The 19,006-nt window shown below is 31.6% G+C and overlaps 3 protein-coding genes across 3 annotated transcripts; all 3 read left to right on the forward strand.

Annotated features, from left to right (window-relative positions):
• Nucleotides 1–414: 414 nt before the first annotated feature.
• LOC136274773 (N-lysine methyltransferase KMT5A-A-like) lies at nt 415–9,522 on the forward strand. Its single transcript, XM_066082387.1, has 7 exons — nt 415–438; nt 3,840–3,875; nt 4,165–4,261; nt 5,739–5,892; nt 6,135–6,333; nt 8,343–8,432; nt 9,418–9,522. The coding sequence occupies exons 1-6, from the start codon at nt 436–438 to the stop codon at nt 8,430–8,432; spliced, it is 579 nt and encodes a 192-aa protein (XP_065938459.1). The 5' UTR covers nt 415–435; the 3' UTR covers nt 9,418–9,522.
• Nucleotides 9,140–14,141, forward strand: LOC136275065 (uncharacterized). Its single transcript, XM_066083350.1, has 9 exons — nt 9,140–9,143; nt 9,418–9,522; nt 9,764–9,868; nt 10,109–10,213; nt 10,454–10,558; nt 10,777–10,848; nt 11,067–11,124; nt 13,069–13,138; nt 13,671–14,141. Exons 1-9 carry the CDS (start codon nt 9,140–9,142, stop codon nt 14,139–14,141), a joined length of 1,095 nt encoding a protein of 364 aa, XP_065939422.1.
• LOC136274772 (uncharacterized) lies at nt 14,075–18,806 on the forward strand. Its single transcript, XM_066082386.1, has 5 exons — nt 14,075–15,242; nt 15,493–15,603; nt 15,851–15,934; nt 16,451–16,543; nt 17,809–18,806. The coding sequence occupies exons 1-5, from the start codon at nt 14,207–14,209 to the stop codon at nt 17,976–17,978; spliced, it is 1,494 nt and encodes a 497-aa protein (XP_065938458.1). The 5' UTR covers nt 14,075–14,206; the 3' UTR covers nt 17,979–18,806.
• The last annotated feature ends 200 nt before the right edge of the window (nt 18,807–19,006 follow it).

Here is a 19,006-nt window from a genome sequence, read left to right on the forward strand (position 1 = left end):
GCGATATTATGAGATACCTGTATACGTCTTAATTACACAGCACAGCTTTGTGTACAATGTGCTCGCAAGAACATTCAATCCAAAAGCATGACCAATGTAGCAACACTTTTAAAATTACTTTTTATAACTTGTATTTTAATGGTAATGTGCACCCCCTTTCCCTGTAATTGTTGATTTGTTAGAATAACATGACATGTTTTATACATATAAATGATTGATGGTTGTAAGATATTTTGTTGTTTACAAATTTAATGTATGTTCTTACTAGAACATGCACATATGATAATATGGTAGACTATATATCAAGTTCAACTCTCTCTCTCTCTCTCTCTCTCTCCAACTTTTGATAAACATTTCAATATTTATTTTTCTCTCTCTTTTATGAAAAAAAAACACATTTCAACATTAATGGCGAGTTTGTCAAGAGGAAAACGAATGGTATGTTAATGTAATTATGTACAACTATTAATGCATGCGTTGATGAATACTGGTCAGTTGTATTTATTATTTGGTACGTTAATGTCTGAGTGTATTTTTCTCCAGTTCTGAAATATTTGCTGTTGTGGGGCAAAACTAGCTCTTATTTGGTAATGGAAAATTTGCATCTAGTGTTTTTGTTTTGTTGGTATTTGATTATGATTTAAAGGTTGAATCCTTTCAGGGCTCGACATTAACGCTTGTCCTCTTGTCCGGTACCAGTTAAAAAATATACGGACAAGTGAATATTGCTTGCCACTTGTCCGACTGGACAAGTGCATTTTTATGTAAAGAAGTCTCCAACATTTTAAAAAGTAAAGAAAGTTTTGTGATAAGTTTATCTGTAGTCCCGTTATAAGTTTATCGATTAGTTATTTTGAATTTGATCCTGACTTCAAATTGAATCAATTGAGTTACTCTTGATCGGGATTGAAGTTCACTAATTACAAACTACTTTCAATATTGATCTGTAAAGATGTGGATCTTAGTTCTTACACAGTACCAAACACACATGTTATCAAAAAGAAAGGAAGAATAGGTAGCAAAGATAAACTTAAGGATTATGGAAAGAAATGTAATTTACATTAGGTTTCATTCATCATTGATAGACTATGATGACTTTTTATGTTTAGTTTAAAAAACAGATGAGAAATCAATTTAAGAGTTACATGTATTTTAAAGAGGTTCGATCCTCTGATTTTGGGTAGACATTTTGTGTCACCTCTAGTCTGGAAATTCTGTGACATATATGAATTCTACTTGTAAATTCCTTTTTTACAATGCCAAATAAACTATATTGAATAAAATAGTGAAGGAAAAATTCCATATTTAGAGAGTGTAATAAGGGACTATATTTTGTGGCGGAAGGTTTTTAAGAAGAAAAGGAACATTTTTCATAACTCAGTTGTTTTAGAGTACCGTCATTTTGGCTTTCTTATTTTCCGTGCAGACCAACTTTTCAGATAGTTTATGCATTGGGATATCTTCGTGTTGTTTCAAAAAACATATTTCAACAATATTTCAATATTTCTATCGACATATATTGGCATATATAAGTAATATTTCATAAAAGTAAAGAAAAAAGCAACTCCAATTTTCCCCTAAAATTAGCTTATTTCATGCCATATCTCAAAATTTACATTTTAGACCCATACTTTTGGTTTTATTTTCTGAATATTTAAGTTTCTTTTGACAAGTCTGTCAGAATTTGAGAAAAAGTTTGAGACTTTTTAATTATTTAATTGAATGTTAAATCGTTTATGAATAAAAATAGTATTTTTTCAGTGCAAAAAGGTCAAAATATCCATAAGGTGACGTAATTGCAAACTTTTTCACTATGATCATTTTAATTTTATTAATTCTAAATAATGTAAATTTGTATTTGATACCATGGTTCATTTCGATAAAAAAATTATAGAGGGAAAAGCAATTTATGTGCCATTCGCACTTTCAGTGCAGAAAGGTCATATCAAATACACCGTAGTACCGAAAGGAGCATATAGACCCCAACATTTTGTTTTGAATTTTGGTTAAGATATATGTGTAGATGTTAAAAAATGCTTTATAAAAAAAACTTAAAGACTTTTGATCGCAGGATCCAACGTCCTTAAAATTTAAAATGTCTTGTAATTTGCCATGACAAAGCTACAGCTGACAAATCATGTTTAATGTTATATGGAACCAATACATTTAGGAAAGACACTTTAAGTTTCCATTTTAGAAGTCAGGTTATTAATTATGGCAAGAATAATCGATAAATGACTTTATTTTAGTAATACAGAACTGTAGTTTTCAAGCTGACAATATTTGATCTTTAATACTGAAAATTTTTTGGACAAGTGAAGTTGAAGTTTGGACAAGTAAATATCTTGGTCACTTGTCCGAATGGACAAGTAGGAAAAAAAGTTAATGTAGAGCCCTGGCCTTTAAACTCTGTGATTAATTAGTTCCAAACATACAGAAGTCTATATCGAATTAGTAAAACAATTTTGTCTGGAGGTTTTTTTTTTATTATATTAGATAAAATTGTAAACTTCAGTGCAAAATCCTTCTTTGCTGTTATGTCTTTTTAGTTCGTTCATTGTATTTCTTGAATGAGAAGACGGAGCGTCAATCAATAAAATAATTTCCTTTCCAATATAATATTCAATAATTTAATGCTGGATGTAACGCAGCATTTGATCGGATAGGAAAATTAAAATAAATTTGCATAACCTGGTTTGCATGTCACAAGACACGTCACAATGCACCAACATCAAAAATGTACTAATCCACTTGACTTTACGTTTGAATTTTGAACAGATTAATATCATTTTTAAAAGAAAAATAGACTCAATTTGGACAGTAAATTACAAAAAATTAAATTATAAGGAATGAACTCAATATCTACCCAAGTTATACGAGTATAACCTGGGTTGGAGCAATTTACCCTTTCGCAGATTATAAAGCGTAAATTGCCCCAACCCAGGTTATACTCATATAACTTGGGTAGACATTGAGTTCATTTCTTAATTAGGTAAGTTAGGTACCATTTATGATTAATTTTATTATAGATAATGTACTATATGATTTAAGAGTGTTATTGTTAAGTACTGGTATTAGATTTTTTTTCAGTTATTTGATAGAAATTCATAAATCATTTGTTGTGATGATGTAATGCTTTATCTTTATATGTATTTATTAGGGATGTCAACGAGTACCCGGTTAACCGGGTACTCGATCGAACATCTGAGTATCGGATACTAAAATCGGTACTCGGTTACTCGGATGTATATTTTTTAATATTTCTAAGTTTATTTAATAATGCATTAAAACATCGGTTTTAAAACTGAAAATGTCCATTGCACTTGTACATACAGTAATTAGGATTTCCTACGCCTCTAAATATGCTAAATGACCGTTATCGCCTGTGGCAGTGTTTATATAGTAATTATCTTGACCAAACACCTGTTACCTAGCTTTTCTCACCTTTGGCTGTCTTCTACCATTATTTTTAGCTTACTTTAATGATTTGTTTTCACTGAACATCATTTATATAGTCTATTATATAAATTAGATAGCACACAGTAGAGAAATTGAACAGACCTAAAATGCTGCCACCGACTTCAAAGGTCTGGAAATATTTTAAAAGAACTGAAGACCAAGGTTTTACTGAACTTTATCAATGTACTTGTTCATATTTATTTTCTTTCTTACTGAGTACCTGGGTACTCGATCGGAAAAACGTCCGAGTAACCGAGTACTAAAAATTGTCCGATTTGACATCCCTAGTATTTATTGATGGCAATGAAGATATGCTCAATTGAATAAGCAATTTCATATTTAAACATGACATTAAATAGCAATTATATTTGTTATTTCAGTTAAAGGCTTCACTGATAGACAGAGGGGACTGCAAGGTATGCTTATTTGGCATTTGATTTGTAATTTAGTATGGTGCATTAATTTATAAGATCAGGTTGATTTTGATTTGTTTATTTAATAAATATTTAATTAGTTTTGAGGACATAACATTTTTATTATATATCTGAATTTTGATAAAAATGTTGTCCTTTGATACACTTTAACCACTTGTCACCAATAAGTTATCAGAATATCTTTTAAAATTAATAAAAAAGATATTTATATGTTATTTACATTAAAGAAAGTTTTCTTATTAATTCTAATGCAAGGAACCTTTTTTCACAGAAAAGTCGCCTGTCACCAGATGCTGAAGCAAAAATTTTCTGTGAAGCAGGACTAGATAAAGATGGTTTTGATGTAAAATACCTATCCGACTACAAAGGTATATATATGTATATATTTTAAAGGACATGATTCTTGTGACTATTTTAAGACTATATCAATCTTCTTTTCAAGAAGAGCTTAATAAAGATATAAGAGAATGTTGAAGTACTTAATATGTTAAGAATTTTTACTCTACTGGATAATAGTTTACTGTTAGAAAAATAGTATTCAGATCAAATGGATAAATATTAAATGATTGAAAAATCTAAATATTGTCTATCTGTAAGTTAACATTTTTTATAGTTATACACATTTAGGTATATAGGATCTATAGTCATTACATGATTATTTTGTATTACTTTTTGATTGGGAGCAAAGTGGACCGAACACCCTTGGCAGTGTATACCGGTATTATCAGAATGATAGATATTTGAGTTATCTTACAAGAGATGATGACCAGGCCAAACAGTGGTTCTAAAGCCTCTTTTACAATTGGCGCATGATCAGAAGCAACAAAATATTCGTGCGACTAATAAAATTATATATGAATCTTAAACTGTTGCCGAACTAAATGCATTTGAAAAAGTATTAGTACGATCTAAGCGTGCGTTGTAAACGATGTAAACGCATTAAATCTTAGGATATATCTTAATTGCGTCTAAATGCGACTGATCTCCAGTGAAAGGGGCTGTTGAAGGATAATGGGATAGGATCGCACGAGAGACCAGGTGATCGGATGATTGGACATGCGCCAATGCAATGGGAAGTGCAATAATGCGTTGAACTTCCATGGTACAAATCCTCGTGCGAGTCAGGAAGGGGGGGGGGGTATATACTGCCTATTTCCGACGCTTTCCAGTAGACATTGTTGAAAGCGAGAGAATATGCTGCCCAAGAAGAAACAAGGATGCAGCAGCATTTATGATTACCTCAATATGATTATTCTAATAATATCTGATTGGAAAGTCACGTGACACGGGATTTCATAGGAACGAAAAACGCCGAAATGAGCATACAATGTAGACAAACATGATTAAACCAAAAATATTTAGTCATTTTGATTCTCTTTATACTACAAAACCAACTTAACCATCTATGATTCAAAATTATGAAAGAAAAGTGAGACAGAAACATAGGAAATCAAACAATCACAACATTATTGCTATTGAATAGTCAGACAATTTTAGAAATCAACATGTTTTTTTAAAACGCTCGTACTATTGTTTGCGTGTTGCACTGCGATGATTTGGATCGCATTTGGTCGTGTCTGAATAGTGTGCATGTCCACTATTTTGAGGAGACTTGATGCGAGCACTAAAACATATGCAACGAATGCGAGACATCGTGCAACGTAGGCGAGAGCTTGTGCAACGTATGAAAGAGCTTGTAGGAATCTTAAATATTCCGATCTCAAAGTGTTGTAAAGTACTTGTGCGCCAATTATGAAAGGGGCTTAATGTGGATGTTTATGAATCCAAAAGTTTTCTTTGCATTTATACAATGCTTTCACACAGGTGCTTTTGATTTTAATGTAGGTTTTGGAGTTATTAGCACAACTGTTCATGCAAGTGGAGATTTTCTCCTGCAGTATGCAGGAGAAACATTAAATGGACAGGATGGGGAGGAGAGATTAAAGAGGACAACGGAAAACAAAATATTTTTCTACAGATATAAGGGAAAGGAACTTTGGTAATATGATTTAATACATATTTACCTGAAGCTGGAGGTCTGTAGCTCCCGGTGTGAAAAAAATCTAATCAACGTTTATCTAAAAAAAATTTCAGGCCAGGAGATACAGACCTACAGCTAAATGTAATATTTTAACATTCATGTAGGGCAGTTATGTTTCTAGAACTATAAAAAATTCTAAGTCAAGCAAAAATACCAGTAATTATATGCTTCTTATTTAAGGTTGATTTCTTTTTATGTAGTATTGATGCTGAAGGAGTGAACGACCATATCTGCCAGTTTGTAAATGATGGCAAAGATGATGCAAACTCCACCATGAAATTAAAAGTGTATAATGGAAGGGAATACTTATGTTTGTTTGCCAAGAGAGACATTGTGGCAGGGGAAGAGATACTTTATGACTATGGTTGTGATGGGAAAAACTTGTGGTGGCGTAGCAAGGTAGGAGAATGGTTGGATTAATTATACACAAAAAATAATTATAAAAAAAGAGTTTAGTGATTTACAATCAGGCTTTGGATATCTTGTGAACTGGATTTGGTTTTTTTTTGCGTTTTTTTCGTACATTGTTTTAAACTAATCTAAAAAATAGATTTTTCTCAAGAATTTAAAAAGTATCAGAATAGATAATTTATATGTTTTTATTGAAAAACAAACCTATAGCTTCTGTTAGTGTTGTTAAATAGGTTAAAAATCATGATCCACTAATCAGCAGAATTGGTTGTCTCTTGCCATCTGATGATCGGTCAATAATCGAATCGGTAACAAATTATATTAAATTCAATAAAATGGGACACTAAATTTTATGCTATGGTCTAATTTAAAATACAATGTATATACTAGTAAGTGATATTTTCGCTTACTTTTAAAAGCTTTTAGCTGTATTTTTATTAATTAGAGTGTTACACATCTTTTGAGATTAAAGAAAAAATCCAGTTCACAACAGTTTTCATTTCATTCAATACAGATTAAAAACAAAATGATAGGTATAATATTAATGTAATAAACCCATTATAATTGATTCTAAAATCTCAAATTGAATATGATAAATCGACAACCTTTCCAACTGATCATTGATTAAAAATCAATCATCGTGACCACACTAGCTCCTGTTCATGTACTTGTATTTACTAGTTTTGATTGATTTCAGAAAAAGGCTGATGATCCTTTTGATTTTGGTAATGGGTTTTTGGTTTTGTTATGTTTTATTTCACTTAATTTTGTTTTAAGTTCTTTGATTTTCTTTCAATTTTAAGGTGGCCCTATACACCAACTGTTTATTCCAATTTTCAATAGAAGACCACATATACTTATCAAATATTAAAATGATGATAGGGATACTATAGGTATTTTTAAAGAATATTTTAAATGTTTTTTGTGTTTTTGTAAAATATTTTTAAATAAGATAGCTATTAACAAATTGAGAAAAAAAATTTTGTCATGTGATGGATATTTCCTTCGGACACAAACAAAACATATAACACTTCTTAACATTCAAAAATGTTATTATTGCAATTTTTTTAGTATTTCCCCAAAACATAATTTTTCATATTTTCTTACTCTGTTGACAAATCATTTGAAAAAGTTGCTTGATGTTATAAGAAAATGTATTTTAATAACTGTGACATAAAAAATTGAATGAAAATCATTGCAAATAAACACAAAAATTTTTTTTAATTTTATTTGGTATGAAAGTTCCTAAGTCCCAAGGCCCAAACACCTTGGGGACTTTTCATTTCTGAGTTGAAGAAAATTTCCTAAATATAATGTTGGAATGATAAATAATATGTATTTCATTATAGGCCTGTATAAGTGAATATATTCGCTTTAATGCAAAACTAAGTCAAATGAATAAAGGGGAAAATTGACTAGGCTAATAGGATTTATGTATCCCAACCTGAGAGAAATTCAAAGCAACCCTTCCATCCCATTAAGGTTGTAAGGAACATCTGTCGATATTAATGTGCATTAAAGTATATTATAATTGAAATACGTTCACTGGTTTAGAATTTTCTTTCACAGTATTCAACCAAAAAATACGTTTTAGAAAATTTTGGAAAGTTAAAAAATGTATTGTTCTCAGCGGGAATCGAACTCAGGACCTACAGGTTTGTTGTGAACCCACAAACCCACTGCGCTACGGTGTAACATATCGATGATGGGAAAGAAACTATTTAAAAAAATTATTTGTTGATTTTATTGTTTATTTCGATAAATAATGCCACACAACGTGAAGGTGTCACATACCACATTAGTTGTTAGTAATGACCAATTATCAAATTGAATCTATTCATTTAATAATTTTTTTCAAAAGAGCAGTCCCCATTCAATTCGCCTCAGTTTAAATCAGCCAGTACCGGAATTGCATGCTTCCAGATTTACTTTTTTGTGTACAGCTTCATCAAAAAGTGGTGTATAGAAAATTTCTATATTGTTTTAATTTCTTTCAGTTCCTTCTGATGTGGATTCTGACCCGTTTAGTGTGTCAAATTACTCCCCAAGTTCTGATTCTGAATCGGATGAAAGTAAGGAGGTTTTAGGTAATGTTATTATTTAAAGACTAATTTTGCATCTGCAGTCCATTTTCACTTTGCAAAAAATACCTCAAAGAACAAGAGGCTGAGAGCCCAGTCATTTTAATTCAGACTAAAGTAAATCCATTTATATTATCTAGATATACTTTGAAATAACATCATAATTGGAATATTGTATATTTAATCCTGTTTTCTGTATGAATAATATTTGGTCTCCATAATGATCCTTTTATGCAATTGGTCTCCATAATCTATGATTTATTCATTATTATTTAATATATAATGTATGCAGATAAAATGAATGATTATTTGATTATCCTTCAATTTTGCTAAGTTTCAAAATATATGATTTTTTTTTATTAAATTACACAAAATTGATTTAGATAAAAAAAAAAAAATAAAGCTTCATACATTGGTTTTAATAGGTCTCCTAAATACAGTAATTAGGCATTTGTTCTTGTTATACATGTACATAGTATGTGTATAAATGTTGAGCATGTTGTTATTTTAGGCATACAGAATAATAATTTTATTCTGGATGTAACGCGCTTTCTGATTGGCTAAAACATTATGATTTTATATCTTATAAAGAATGTTGCCTACCTCATAGTAAGACTAACCTCAAACACGCATCAATACGCTTTATGTTACGTTTAAATGTTGTACAATTTTACGTCATTTTAAAGGTCAAATGACTGTATTTAACTACTATGATGAGTAAAAAATTAAATTATAAGCAATGAATTCAATATTTATTAATTTTTTACGATATAAAATAGTTTGAAACAGTTTACGCTATTTTATAAATCGCTTTACGGTTTATAAAGGGTAATTTGCCCCAAACCATTTTATATCATATAAAAAAAAAAAATATTGAAATCGTTCCTTAAGTTAAAAAAAAACGACTAAAGTTTTTATCATATTTCTAATAGGTGAATGTTTAATTTGTGAGGTAGCACTTATATTTCTCTACTGCATGCTTATTTTGCAGAGTATGTGCCAGAATCGTTTGAAGTCCAGACCAATTCCATTGTGCAAGAGGAGGGAAACTTAGCTGCAGAGGAATCTACATGTAATAGTTTTCATTCAAACAAAGGTAATTCTTTTTGGATTCTCTAGATGCATGTGTACTTATAGAGAACATGTGTATTTATAGTTGATAGAGGTTCTTTGATCTTTGATAAACTGCCCCACACCATATCATATAAGACAAATAAATATTGAAATCATTCCTTAAGTAAAAAAAAACAACTAAAGTTTATATCATATTTCTAATAGGTGAATGTTTAATTTGTGAGGTAGCACTTATATTTCTCTACTGCATGCTTATTTTGCAGAGTATGTGCCAGAATTGTTTGAAGTCCAGACCAATTCCATTGTGCAAGAGGAGGGAAACTTAGCTGCAGAGGAATCTACATGTAATAGTTTTCATTCAAACAAAGGTAAATCTTTTTGGATTCTCTAGATGCATGTGTACTTATAGAGAACATGTGTATTTATAGTAGATAGAGGTTCTTTGATCTTTGATAAACTGCCCCACACCATATCATATTAGACAAATAAATATTGAAATCATTCCTTAAGTAAAAAAAAACCCTAAAGTTTATATCATATTTCTAATAGGTGAATGTTTAATTTGTGAGGCAGCACTTATATTTCTCTACTGCATGCTTATTTTGCAGAGTATGTGCCAGAATTGTTTGAAGTCCAGACCAATTCCATTGTGCAAGAGGAGGGAAACTTAGCTGCAGGGGAATCTACATGTAATAGTTTTCATTCAAACAAAGGTAATTCTTTTTGGATTCTCTAGATGCATGTGTACTTATAGAGTACATGTGTATTTATAGTAGATAGAGGTTCTTTGCTCTTTGATAAACTGCCCCACACCATATCATATAAGACAAATAAATATTGAAATCGTTCCTTAAGTAAAAAAAACAACTAAAGTTTATATCATATTTCTAATAGGTGAATGTTTAATTTGTGAGGTAGCACTTATATTTCTCTACTGCATGCTTATTTTGCAGAGTATGTGCCAGAATTGTTTGGAGTCCAGACCAATTCCATTGTGCAAGAGGAGGGAAACTTAGCTGCAGGGGAATCTACATGTAATAGTTTTCATTCAAACAAAGGTAATTCTTTTTGGATTCTCTAGATGCATGTGTACTTATAGAGTACATGTGTATTTATAGTAGATTGAGGTTCTTTGATTTTATTGATTGAAAACTATATTTACAAAGCCAACAAATCTAACCCAGGTACCTTGTTACACGTTGATGAAGGAACATCATTTGATCATTATTTTTGTTTCATGTACGTGCATTATGATTTCATATTTTTTTTATTGAAGGCTCACAAGCATGTTCAAGTGCCATGATGGATTTTGTTGATAATTCAAACCTTAGCACCCTATCCGAGGAAGGTAATAAATATATATATATTTTTTTAAATCTATCGACACTAGAAAAAGCAATTGTTTGTAGATTGTCTATGCAATATTCTTCATCAATTAAGGAATGTTATCTACCCGGTAATAGGAACATAGATGATGTGATATGATGTTACTTGTAAACTGTTTCTTTAAAAGATTTCTTGTTTTAAACTTTATTTATGCAATAACAATTCTTTGATCTTTTGCAGTTCCATACCATTGTTTTCCCTCTCTCACTTCCTGTGATGAAAGCAGTCAACTTAATAGGTTTGTTTCAATCTATTTTGTGAATGTTTTTCTTGTTTGATAATAGGTTAGTCATAGCTGCAACAATGTAGACCTCTCCGATTTTTAGCTCACCTGAGCTGAAAGCTCAAGTGAGCTATTCTGATCACATTTTTTCTGTCGTCCGTCTGTTTGTCCGTCCGTCTGTCTGTAAACTTTTCACATTTTCAACATCTTCTCAAGAACCACTGGGCCAATTTCATCCAAACTTGGCACAAAGCATCCTTAGCCTAAGGGGATTCAAAGTTGGGAAAATTAAGAATTTATGAAAATTTTCGAGAAATTTTCAAAAATCTTCTTCTCATGAACCATAAGACCAGGAAAGTTGTGAAAATCATGACCCCTGGGGGTAGGGTGGGGCCACAATGGGGGGTCGAAGTTTAACATAGGAATATATAGAGTAAATCTTTAAAAATCTTCTTCTCAGAAACTAATCGGCCAGGAAAGCTGAAACTTGTGTGGAAGCATCCTCAGGTAGTGTGGATTCAAAGTTGTGAAAATCATGACCCCTAGGGGTAGAGTGGGGCCACAATGGAGGGTCGAAGTTTAACATATGAATATATAGAGTAAATCTTAAAAAATCTTCTTCTCAGAAACTAATCGGCCAGATGATTCTTTATAATTGGCCCCAGGACAATTCTTTGGCCTCACAAGAAGGTTCAGAGTTTGATGTAGGTTTATATCCCATATATAAACTATTGTTAAGGATCTTTTTGAGAACTGTAATACTCAACATATGATATGACTATAATCATCCTGTTAGAAAAGGGACTAATGATTATAAACGTAAGAATATCCAGGGGAAAAAAGGATTTTATTTATACAGGATCTACATGTATTATTGTACATTGTCCAGATAGTTTGTATTATGACTCCATTAAGCTGATTTTATCATACCTATTGTTCCTCAGGTGAGCAATGTGGCCCATGGGTCTCTTGTTTATATCTGATGTTTACTCTCCCCCCCCCCCCCCCCCCCCCAAAAAAAAAAAAATCAGAAAAAAACAAAACAAAACCGAAGAGCGCTACATTATTGCAGCTAGGTGTTAGGCCTCTGGCTTTTGAATGGCAATGTATAGATGGAGTTATTTCTTTGTGACTTGTGACAAAGGCTCTAGACACAGCCTCTAGTGCACAATTCCATTTGACTTTCAAGAAATGTTCAGATAGTATGCTTTTAATACCTTTTTTTTTTATTGTGATCTTCAATAAAAATGTAATGTGTTAAATTACATTTGCTGTGTACAACTTTCAATAATGTAAAAGGGATTATTTACATGTGATGGAAAATTTACACTTAATCTTAAAACTGGGTAAAATGCCCCCGCATTTGCATATGGGAATTCAAAGGAAACAAAGCCTTAGTGTGGTAAATCACACATCCACACCCAGTATTTAAAAACCTCATGCATTGTTTGACTATTGAAAACATGTACCTTTAATACCACCAGCGTTACAGGGTCATGATTTTGTTCAAAAATTATTTTTTTTGATTTGAATATTTACAATGCTTTAACAAGGCATTTTTTTTAGAGGCAACCAAAATTTGAATGTCATTCGTTGAGTTATAAGCGAGCTACAGAGCTTGCAGTTCTTTGCTTTGTAAACAAAGCTTTTGTTTACATTCTGAATGTTGAAGTAAAAAATCCAGTTAAAAAAAAAGATTTTTAACAGGTAAATTGACCTTATGTAAACAAAAACAGGGCATGAGGCTTGTTTATGTGACAAATAACTGCAAGCCCTGTATCTTGCTTATAACTCTACGAATGACTCTCAAATTTCATTTGATTATAAAAAAAATTATTTTAATTATTATATATTTAATTACCACTTAATAGGTTTTTTACATTTTTTTTAATTTTGTAACATGACATAGAGGTAAAGGATTGCCCCTTTTGACTAAATGTTTTTTTGTTTTTTTTTCAGATTGAATAATGAAAAGAAAGACTGCAATAGTAGGACCAAGAGCAGAGGCAAGGGTAACTCAAACAAGAAGGTTGGTATTAATACCTGCTCCTAAGTTTTAACAATGTGTGGTATTGTGTATAGCTTTATAATTTTCAGGTTTCAGGAATCATGAACTTAATGATACAATGCCATGGAATAGTATGTTAACTTTCTTTTGTTTTGATGCTGCCTGATATAAATTAAGCTAGACAGTTTAATAAAATATGTTTTAAAGTCATTGATATAAAAAAAATGGTATCACAGTAAAGTAAATAAGGTTTGCAATTAATGGATGCAGATATCTATCACTGCTATGCACACTCATCATTACAGTAAACATATACTAAGTAATACTTGTACTAAGTAATAGCAAAACACTTGAAATGAATTGATGCTTATAGTGAAATGATTTTCATTCCCCATGTGTTTTAAACAGTTTTGAAGCTAATGGATATAACGAATTACATTTATAATGAAGCAAAGTAGCCCATCCCTGTCACTTTGTTGTAAAGGTGTTTTACTGATTAGATAACAATTAAGGAACTGTAAACTATTAATTAATGATTTTATTTTTTTTGCAGAAACCAAATAGATTTTGCACTTACTGCAAATCACAAATAACTGGAGGAAAATTGAAGCGACACATACTTAGAAAGCACAAAAGTGACCCAGAAGTAAAGTCCATCATTTCCAAACCAGCCCATATTCAAAACAAATTTTTCGATGGAAAAAGACGTGAAGGGATATATGAGTATAATCTGCAGCTTATCGGAGATGGATTAGACCCAGAGATGAGGGAAAGAAAACCAGTACTAGAGGACCAGCTTAGAGTTTGCAGTGACTGTAAGGGCTTCTACTCAAACAAATACTTTTTCAAGCATAAATGTGTAATCCACGAAGATTCTGCACCCCAAGCATTAAAACCTAGGCTGCTTCAGAATGTAATGAATGATAATATGGACAATGACAAAGGTTTTTTGGATATACTTAACCGATTTAGGGAAGGAGAAGTTGGTGATTTCTGTCGGACAAACAAACAATTAAACTCATAGGATACAAACATTTTAACTTGCGTCGCCATGAGGAGGGAAAACAAGATGAAGTCCGGAAAACTATAATGGCAGAAATGAGAGAACTTTCAAAACTTTTCTTTTGTTTTCGGAGCTTGAGTGGGAGCGAGGAGAGAATGGTGGAAGATATGTTCCGTAGAGAACACCTACTTGATTTAGTGGAGGCTTTAAAGCAACTCACAACTACATCTGACAAACAAGAAAAACATGGCCAAAAGCTCTTCCTGGATGCTGTACTGCTTCGATCTGTGAAAACACTGGAGGGATATTTTGCCCAAACTATGCAGGACACTAAGAAGAAGGAGTTAAAGAACTTTAGATCAGCTTATAAAAGCTTACAACATGAACTTTTTCCAAGTGCAAGACAGAAATGCATAAAGAATTCATTGGAGACGAACAGAAAACCAGCAAGCTTACCCAATGAGCAGAAAGTTTTGCAACTAAAAGAGTTTATTGCTACAGAAATATCTTTTATATTGAAGAATTACACTGTGAAAAACTTTGCATATCTAAGAAGCCTAGTTGTTGCCCGTCTAACCTTGTTCAATGCTAGGAGGGGAGAGGAAGCATCACGGATGCTGTTTTCTGAGTGGGAGGAGGCAGAAAAAGGAACATGGCTGCCGGATGAGGAGCTAGAAAAAATAAAAGATCATGCTGAGCAATACCTTTTGGGACATTTCAAACTTGCCTACTTAAAAGGAAAAGGTAAAAAATATGTTCCTGTGTTGATCCCAAATGATTTGATGTCAGCAATCCAGGTGCTCAAACAGGACAGATCCAAGTTCGGTATTCGTGAAGATAACCCCTTTTTGTTTGCGACAAAAAATGGCTTATCACACTGCTCTGGTTGGCATGCGGTAGCTGAGGTTTGTGCTGAGGCAGGTATCAACATAATAACAGCAACGAAGATGCGACACAGGCTATCATCTATATACGCAAGCCTGGATATGTCTCCTGAGAACAGGAAGATATTTCTTCAGCACATGGGGCACGAGGAACAAATCAATAGAGAGAACTATCAATGCCCTCTTGGAATTAGAACAGCTTGCATCATGGGAAAAATGCTGAGTTCTGTTGATGAAGGTAAACTTTAACTTACTTGATATATTCTATTCAGGCATACTGTATATATTGAAATTAGTATTAATATTAGTTAACTCAGTGATAGTAGTTATTTAAGGATTCAGCTAAAAAGGCCACATTAAGTCAGAAGTGATAATATAAAGCATGTAATTGTATACACAAATGAATACCGGACATATGTATTTTTTTTTGTTGTTTTTCATTAAATATTTTTTGTATTTGTAAACATTTTTGAAATTTTATCTTAAAGGGTCAGTGTCGGAGTTGCATCCTAAAGGTCCAAGTACAGCACCTGAAGAAGATTTGATGTACAAGCCCTGCAAGAGTGGAAGTCCAAATGAATTGGATGTTTCCCCACAAGGTGATCAATCTTGTTTTTATTTGTATGCGTGTATGTGTGTGTGATAGGGGTGGGGGTAATAGAGGTGATATTATTGAAATGATAAAAACTTTTCTCAATAACTTTCTTTCTTTATTTAAGATGACATCGGTACATTGATTTGCATATAATTAAAACCCATCTATAACGTTTTCTCTTTTCATTAGGTTTTATGCATGTCTGTCCTTAGTGTTTACAATGTAAGATATTCACGATATTGTTATTACAGAGTGCTCCTTTGAGATTGAAGACGATGATGGAGCTAAAGTTCTTTCAAGCCCAGTTACAGCCAAAAAGACTAAAAGCAGCTCAGGTGATATATCTTTGTTGGAGGATCTTTCTATCCACAATTTGACGAATTAGCAATTTTATTTTAAACAAGGTCAAATGTAAAAACTGCCTTAGTTTTATTTTTTGCATTGTTGATGTCATTTTGTATTGAATATAAATTTAGTATTTTGATGCATAACATATAACTAAATCAAGTTCTATGCCTTACATGTGTACTACTAAAGAACTGCCGTGTTTATTAGTTAACTATTCTTCTAGTTATCTTACATTATCAATTAATTTTGAGGAAATTTTCTCTAAGTTCAAAGAGCCTTTAAAGATGGTGTACAAATTACATGTACTTGTAATAACATAAAAGTAACATAATTAAGCCTATACATAATTAAATGTACCCATAGATAGGTGCATAACATTACCATGTACATGTACATGATATTTAGAGTAAAAAATTTCTTTCTAAATGGTCAAATGCAATACCTTTACAGAACCTTGAAATGGTAAACTTTAAAACTGACCTCTTAATGTCAATTGTTTCCAGTTAAATGGTCTAAAGATGAGACGGAAGCAATTAAATGCTTCTTCCGAAGTTACATCTTTGATAGAAAAGAGAACAATACTGGTAACCTACCTAGTAAGTATGTTTTAAGGTCACCTTTATTATTAAGAGACAATTGCCATTGTTGGGAGTTGATTTTAATCAACTCTTCATTGCACTTTCTAGGGCAAACCGAAAGTGAAACAGTGTTTGGACCTAAGCACAAATCAATACCGTCGACAACACTAAGTTCTTCAAAATAATCGATAAATTCAATGCTATGTATTCTGAAGCAGTGTTTCTCAAGAAAACTTATTTATTAATACCATGAAAATAATATTTTAAATTGTACAAACAGTTTAGATATTTTTTAAAGTCGTGTATATTCCTACGCTAGAGTTCAATGTAGTCTCGTTCGAAAAGACGCTTGGCTGTCTCATTTAATATCCAACAAAACAGAGTCTCTCTTGCTTGTCGGAGATAAACGGAGACAGCCAAGCTTTTGGTTGAACAAGACAAGAGTTCAATCTTTCATGGATTCTTACAATTTCTCAGAAATATTTCAATTACTGATACTACCTGCCATGCAAAATCACAAATCGTTGATTTTAAATAAATGATAATCGATGAAATCAACTCCCGTCAGTTCTTCAGTACTTTGAATTACTGCTTGTCGCCGATAGTGTATTGCTAGTAAAATATTTAAAACTTCTTGAAAAGATCAATGTTATTTGCTTTCTATTTTAGTACAAAACATTTATGTGAAAAGAACACACCTTTTTAAATTGTTTACAAACATAGCATGTTGAAACACATGTGCAAGTGAATATTAATAGTCTGTCCCAAGTTATTGCTTCCATCACTTTTTTATTATTTTTAATAAAATTAATATGCATATTTGTGAAAGAATTACAGTTTAAATCGACAAAAGGGAAAATATCGAAGATATCTTCATTGACACATTATCATTTTTCTCTCATAAAAGTTCACAAATGGAAACATAGAACCTACTTGGAATACCTCATACAATTTTTCAACAATGTCATTCAGGCTATTTCATGGCCGATTCAATGCAAAATCCCTAAAGGCTTTTTATTTGGGGTTGTGTATTGAAGCCTAAAGCGGTAGAGGGGGCATTTCAAAACATATAATCTGGACATTTTTCATATAAGTGGATGAATGTAGTTTCAGCATGAATGTATTTATAATAATCAAAATATCAAGCAAGAAGTAGTGGAAGCAAAAACTCGGGACAGAGTATGGTATGCCTTTTATCTATACATAGGTATTATCCTTTTTACATGAATATGTGACAATATAATAATTCTGATTGATCATATTATTTTAAAAATCTTTTCAAGGTAAAAGAGAAGTCCAGGAGTTCTTGGAAAAACATGATATGCATTCATTAGAAGGGCTGAGTGAGAAGACCAAACTGTTGAAAATAAGATCTAAAATATTCAACGAGAGGAAAACAATGAGACTTATGACACTTAAAAAATTAGATGAAATGAAATCATTGAAAATATAAAAATGAATCTCAGCATTTTACATGTAATGTAACTGTAATATAACAACAAGACGTAGGGCATTTATTATAATGTATTTTTAGCTCACCTAGACGAAGGCCGGGGGAGCTTATGCTATACAGTCAGCATCCGGACCTGGTTAAAGTTTTTGTCTTATAGTTTTTGTCTTATAAGTCATAAAGTGGCCCTAAAGGTGTTAAATATTGCAGACGACATCCTAATGTCTTTATGTTTGAAGAAAAACTAATATTTTCTAGCTGCATAATCCTGTTTGTCCTTTTGTATTTTTTCTATGCCATGCATTTGATCAGTCATTTTTGCTCCCAGAGTAACTTTTAAACTTTGTCAATTTATTATATGTGTACTTATTATCAATGTTATTCATTAACATTTGTTAATGAATGGTTCATTCAAAACATGATCTTTGATCACCTTTATTGATTGTTAAATATGAATTATGAAGAATAAGTAAATCAATTTTAAGAACTTTATTTTTTTGAAATGTATGAAATTTGAAAAATGAAGTTTGAGAATAGATTATGAATATTTTCATTTCATAAATTTACAAATCCTTACATACAGGATTTTGTTGCTCAGAGATAAGTGAAACTGTTGTAATTGAACTGTCAGTTCACCAAAATAATGGACATGTTATGTACATTGAAAATTGAATGCAAATGATTGCTCTATTAATAAGTATGAAAATATTGTTTAACATTCAAATTGAACTAATGTTTACACCCTGGTCCATAAATTTTGAATGAAATCTATTTGAATTTATTTTCAATGAATAGTAAAGTTTGTTGATGAACCTGAAATGTCTTTTTTTTTTATTTATTTATGTGAAATTCTAAAATTCATTAGGATACATGTTGAATGAATTGAATTGAGAAGATAATCTTCATTAGGTTTAAAAATGCTACATATTTTTTGTGTGGGCATGATCAATACAAGTTGTGGTATCTCCACACAGTGAAAAGGGCTTGTAAATCAAAAAAGTTATGGTAAATAAAAGAATGGTCTGTCTAAA

The sequence above is a fragment of the Magallana gigas genome, chromosome 4, assembly GCF_963853765.1.
Source record: "Magallana gigas chromosome 4, xbMagGiga1.1, whole genome shotgun sequence".
NCBI lineage: Eukaryota > Metazoa > Mollusca > Bivalvia > Ostreida > Ostreidae > Magallana > Magallana gigas.

What these genes read in the sequence shown, in the direction of transcription:
- LOC136274773 (XM_066082387.1), top strand. An exon ending in TAGACAGAGGGGACTGCAAG is followed by an intron (nt 3,876 to 4,164) that starts GTATGCTTATTT and finishes CTTTTTTCACAG; the next exon opens with AAAAGTCGCCTGTCACCAGA. An exon ending in TATAAGGGAAAGGAACTTTG is followed by an intron (nt 5,893 to 6,134) that starts GTAATATGATTT and finishes CTTTTTATGTAG; the next exon opens with TATTGATGCTGAAGGAGTGA.
- LOC136275065 (XM_066083350.1), top strand. An exon ending in TAGTTTTCATTCAAACAAAG is followed by an intron (nt 10,214 to 10,453) that starts GTAATTCTTTTT and finishes CTTATTTTGCAG; the next exon opens with AGTATGTGCCAGAATTGTTT. An exon ending in AGGGTAACTCAAACAAGAAG is followed by an intron (nt 13,139 to 13,670) that starts GTTGGTATTAAT and finishes TTTTTTTTGCAG; the next exon opens with AAACCAAATAGATTTTGCAC.
- LOC136274772 (XM_066082386.1), top strand. Translation starts at nt 14,207, where the DNA reads ATGGCAGAAATGAGAGAACTTTCAAAACTTTTCTTTTGTTTTCGGAGC. An exon ending in GCTGAGTTCTGTTGATGAAG is followed by an intron (nt 15,243 to 15,492) that starts GTAAACTTTAAC and finishes TTTATCTTAAAG; the next exon opens with GGTCAGTGTCGGAGTTGCAT. An exon ending in CAATACTGGTAACCTACCTA is followed by an intron (nt 16,544 to 17,808) that starts GTAAGTATGTTT and finishes AATCTTTTCAAG; the next exon opens with GTAAAAGAGAAGTCCAGGAG.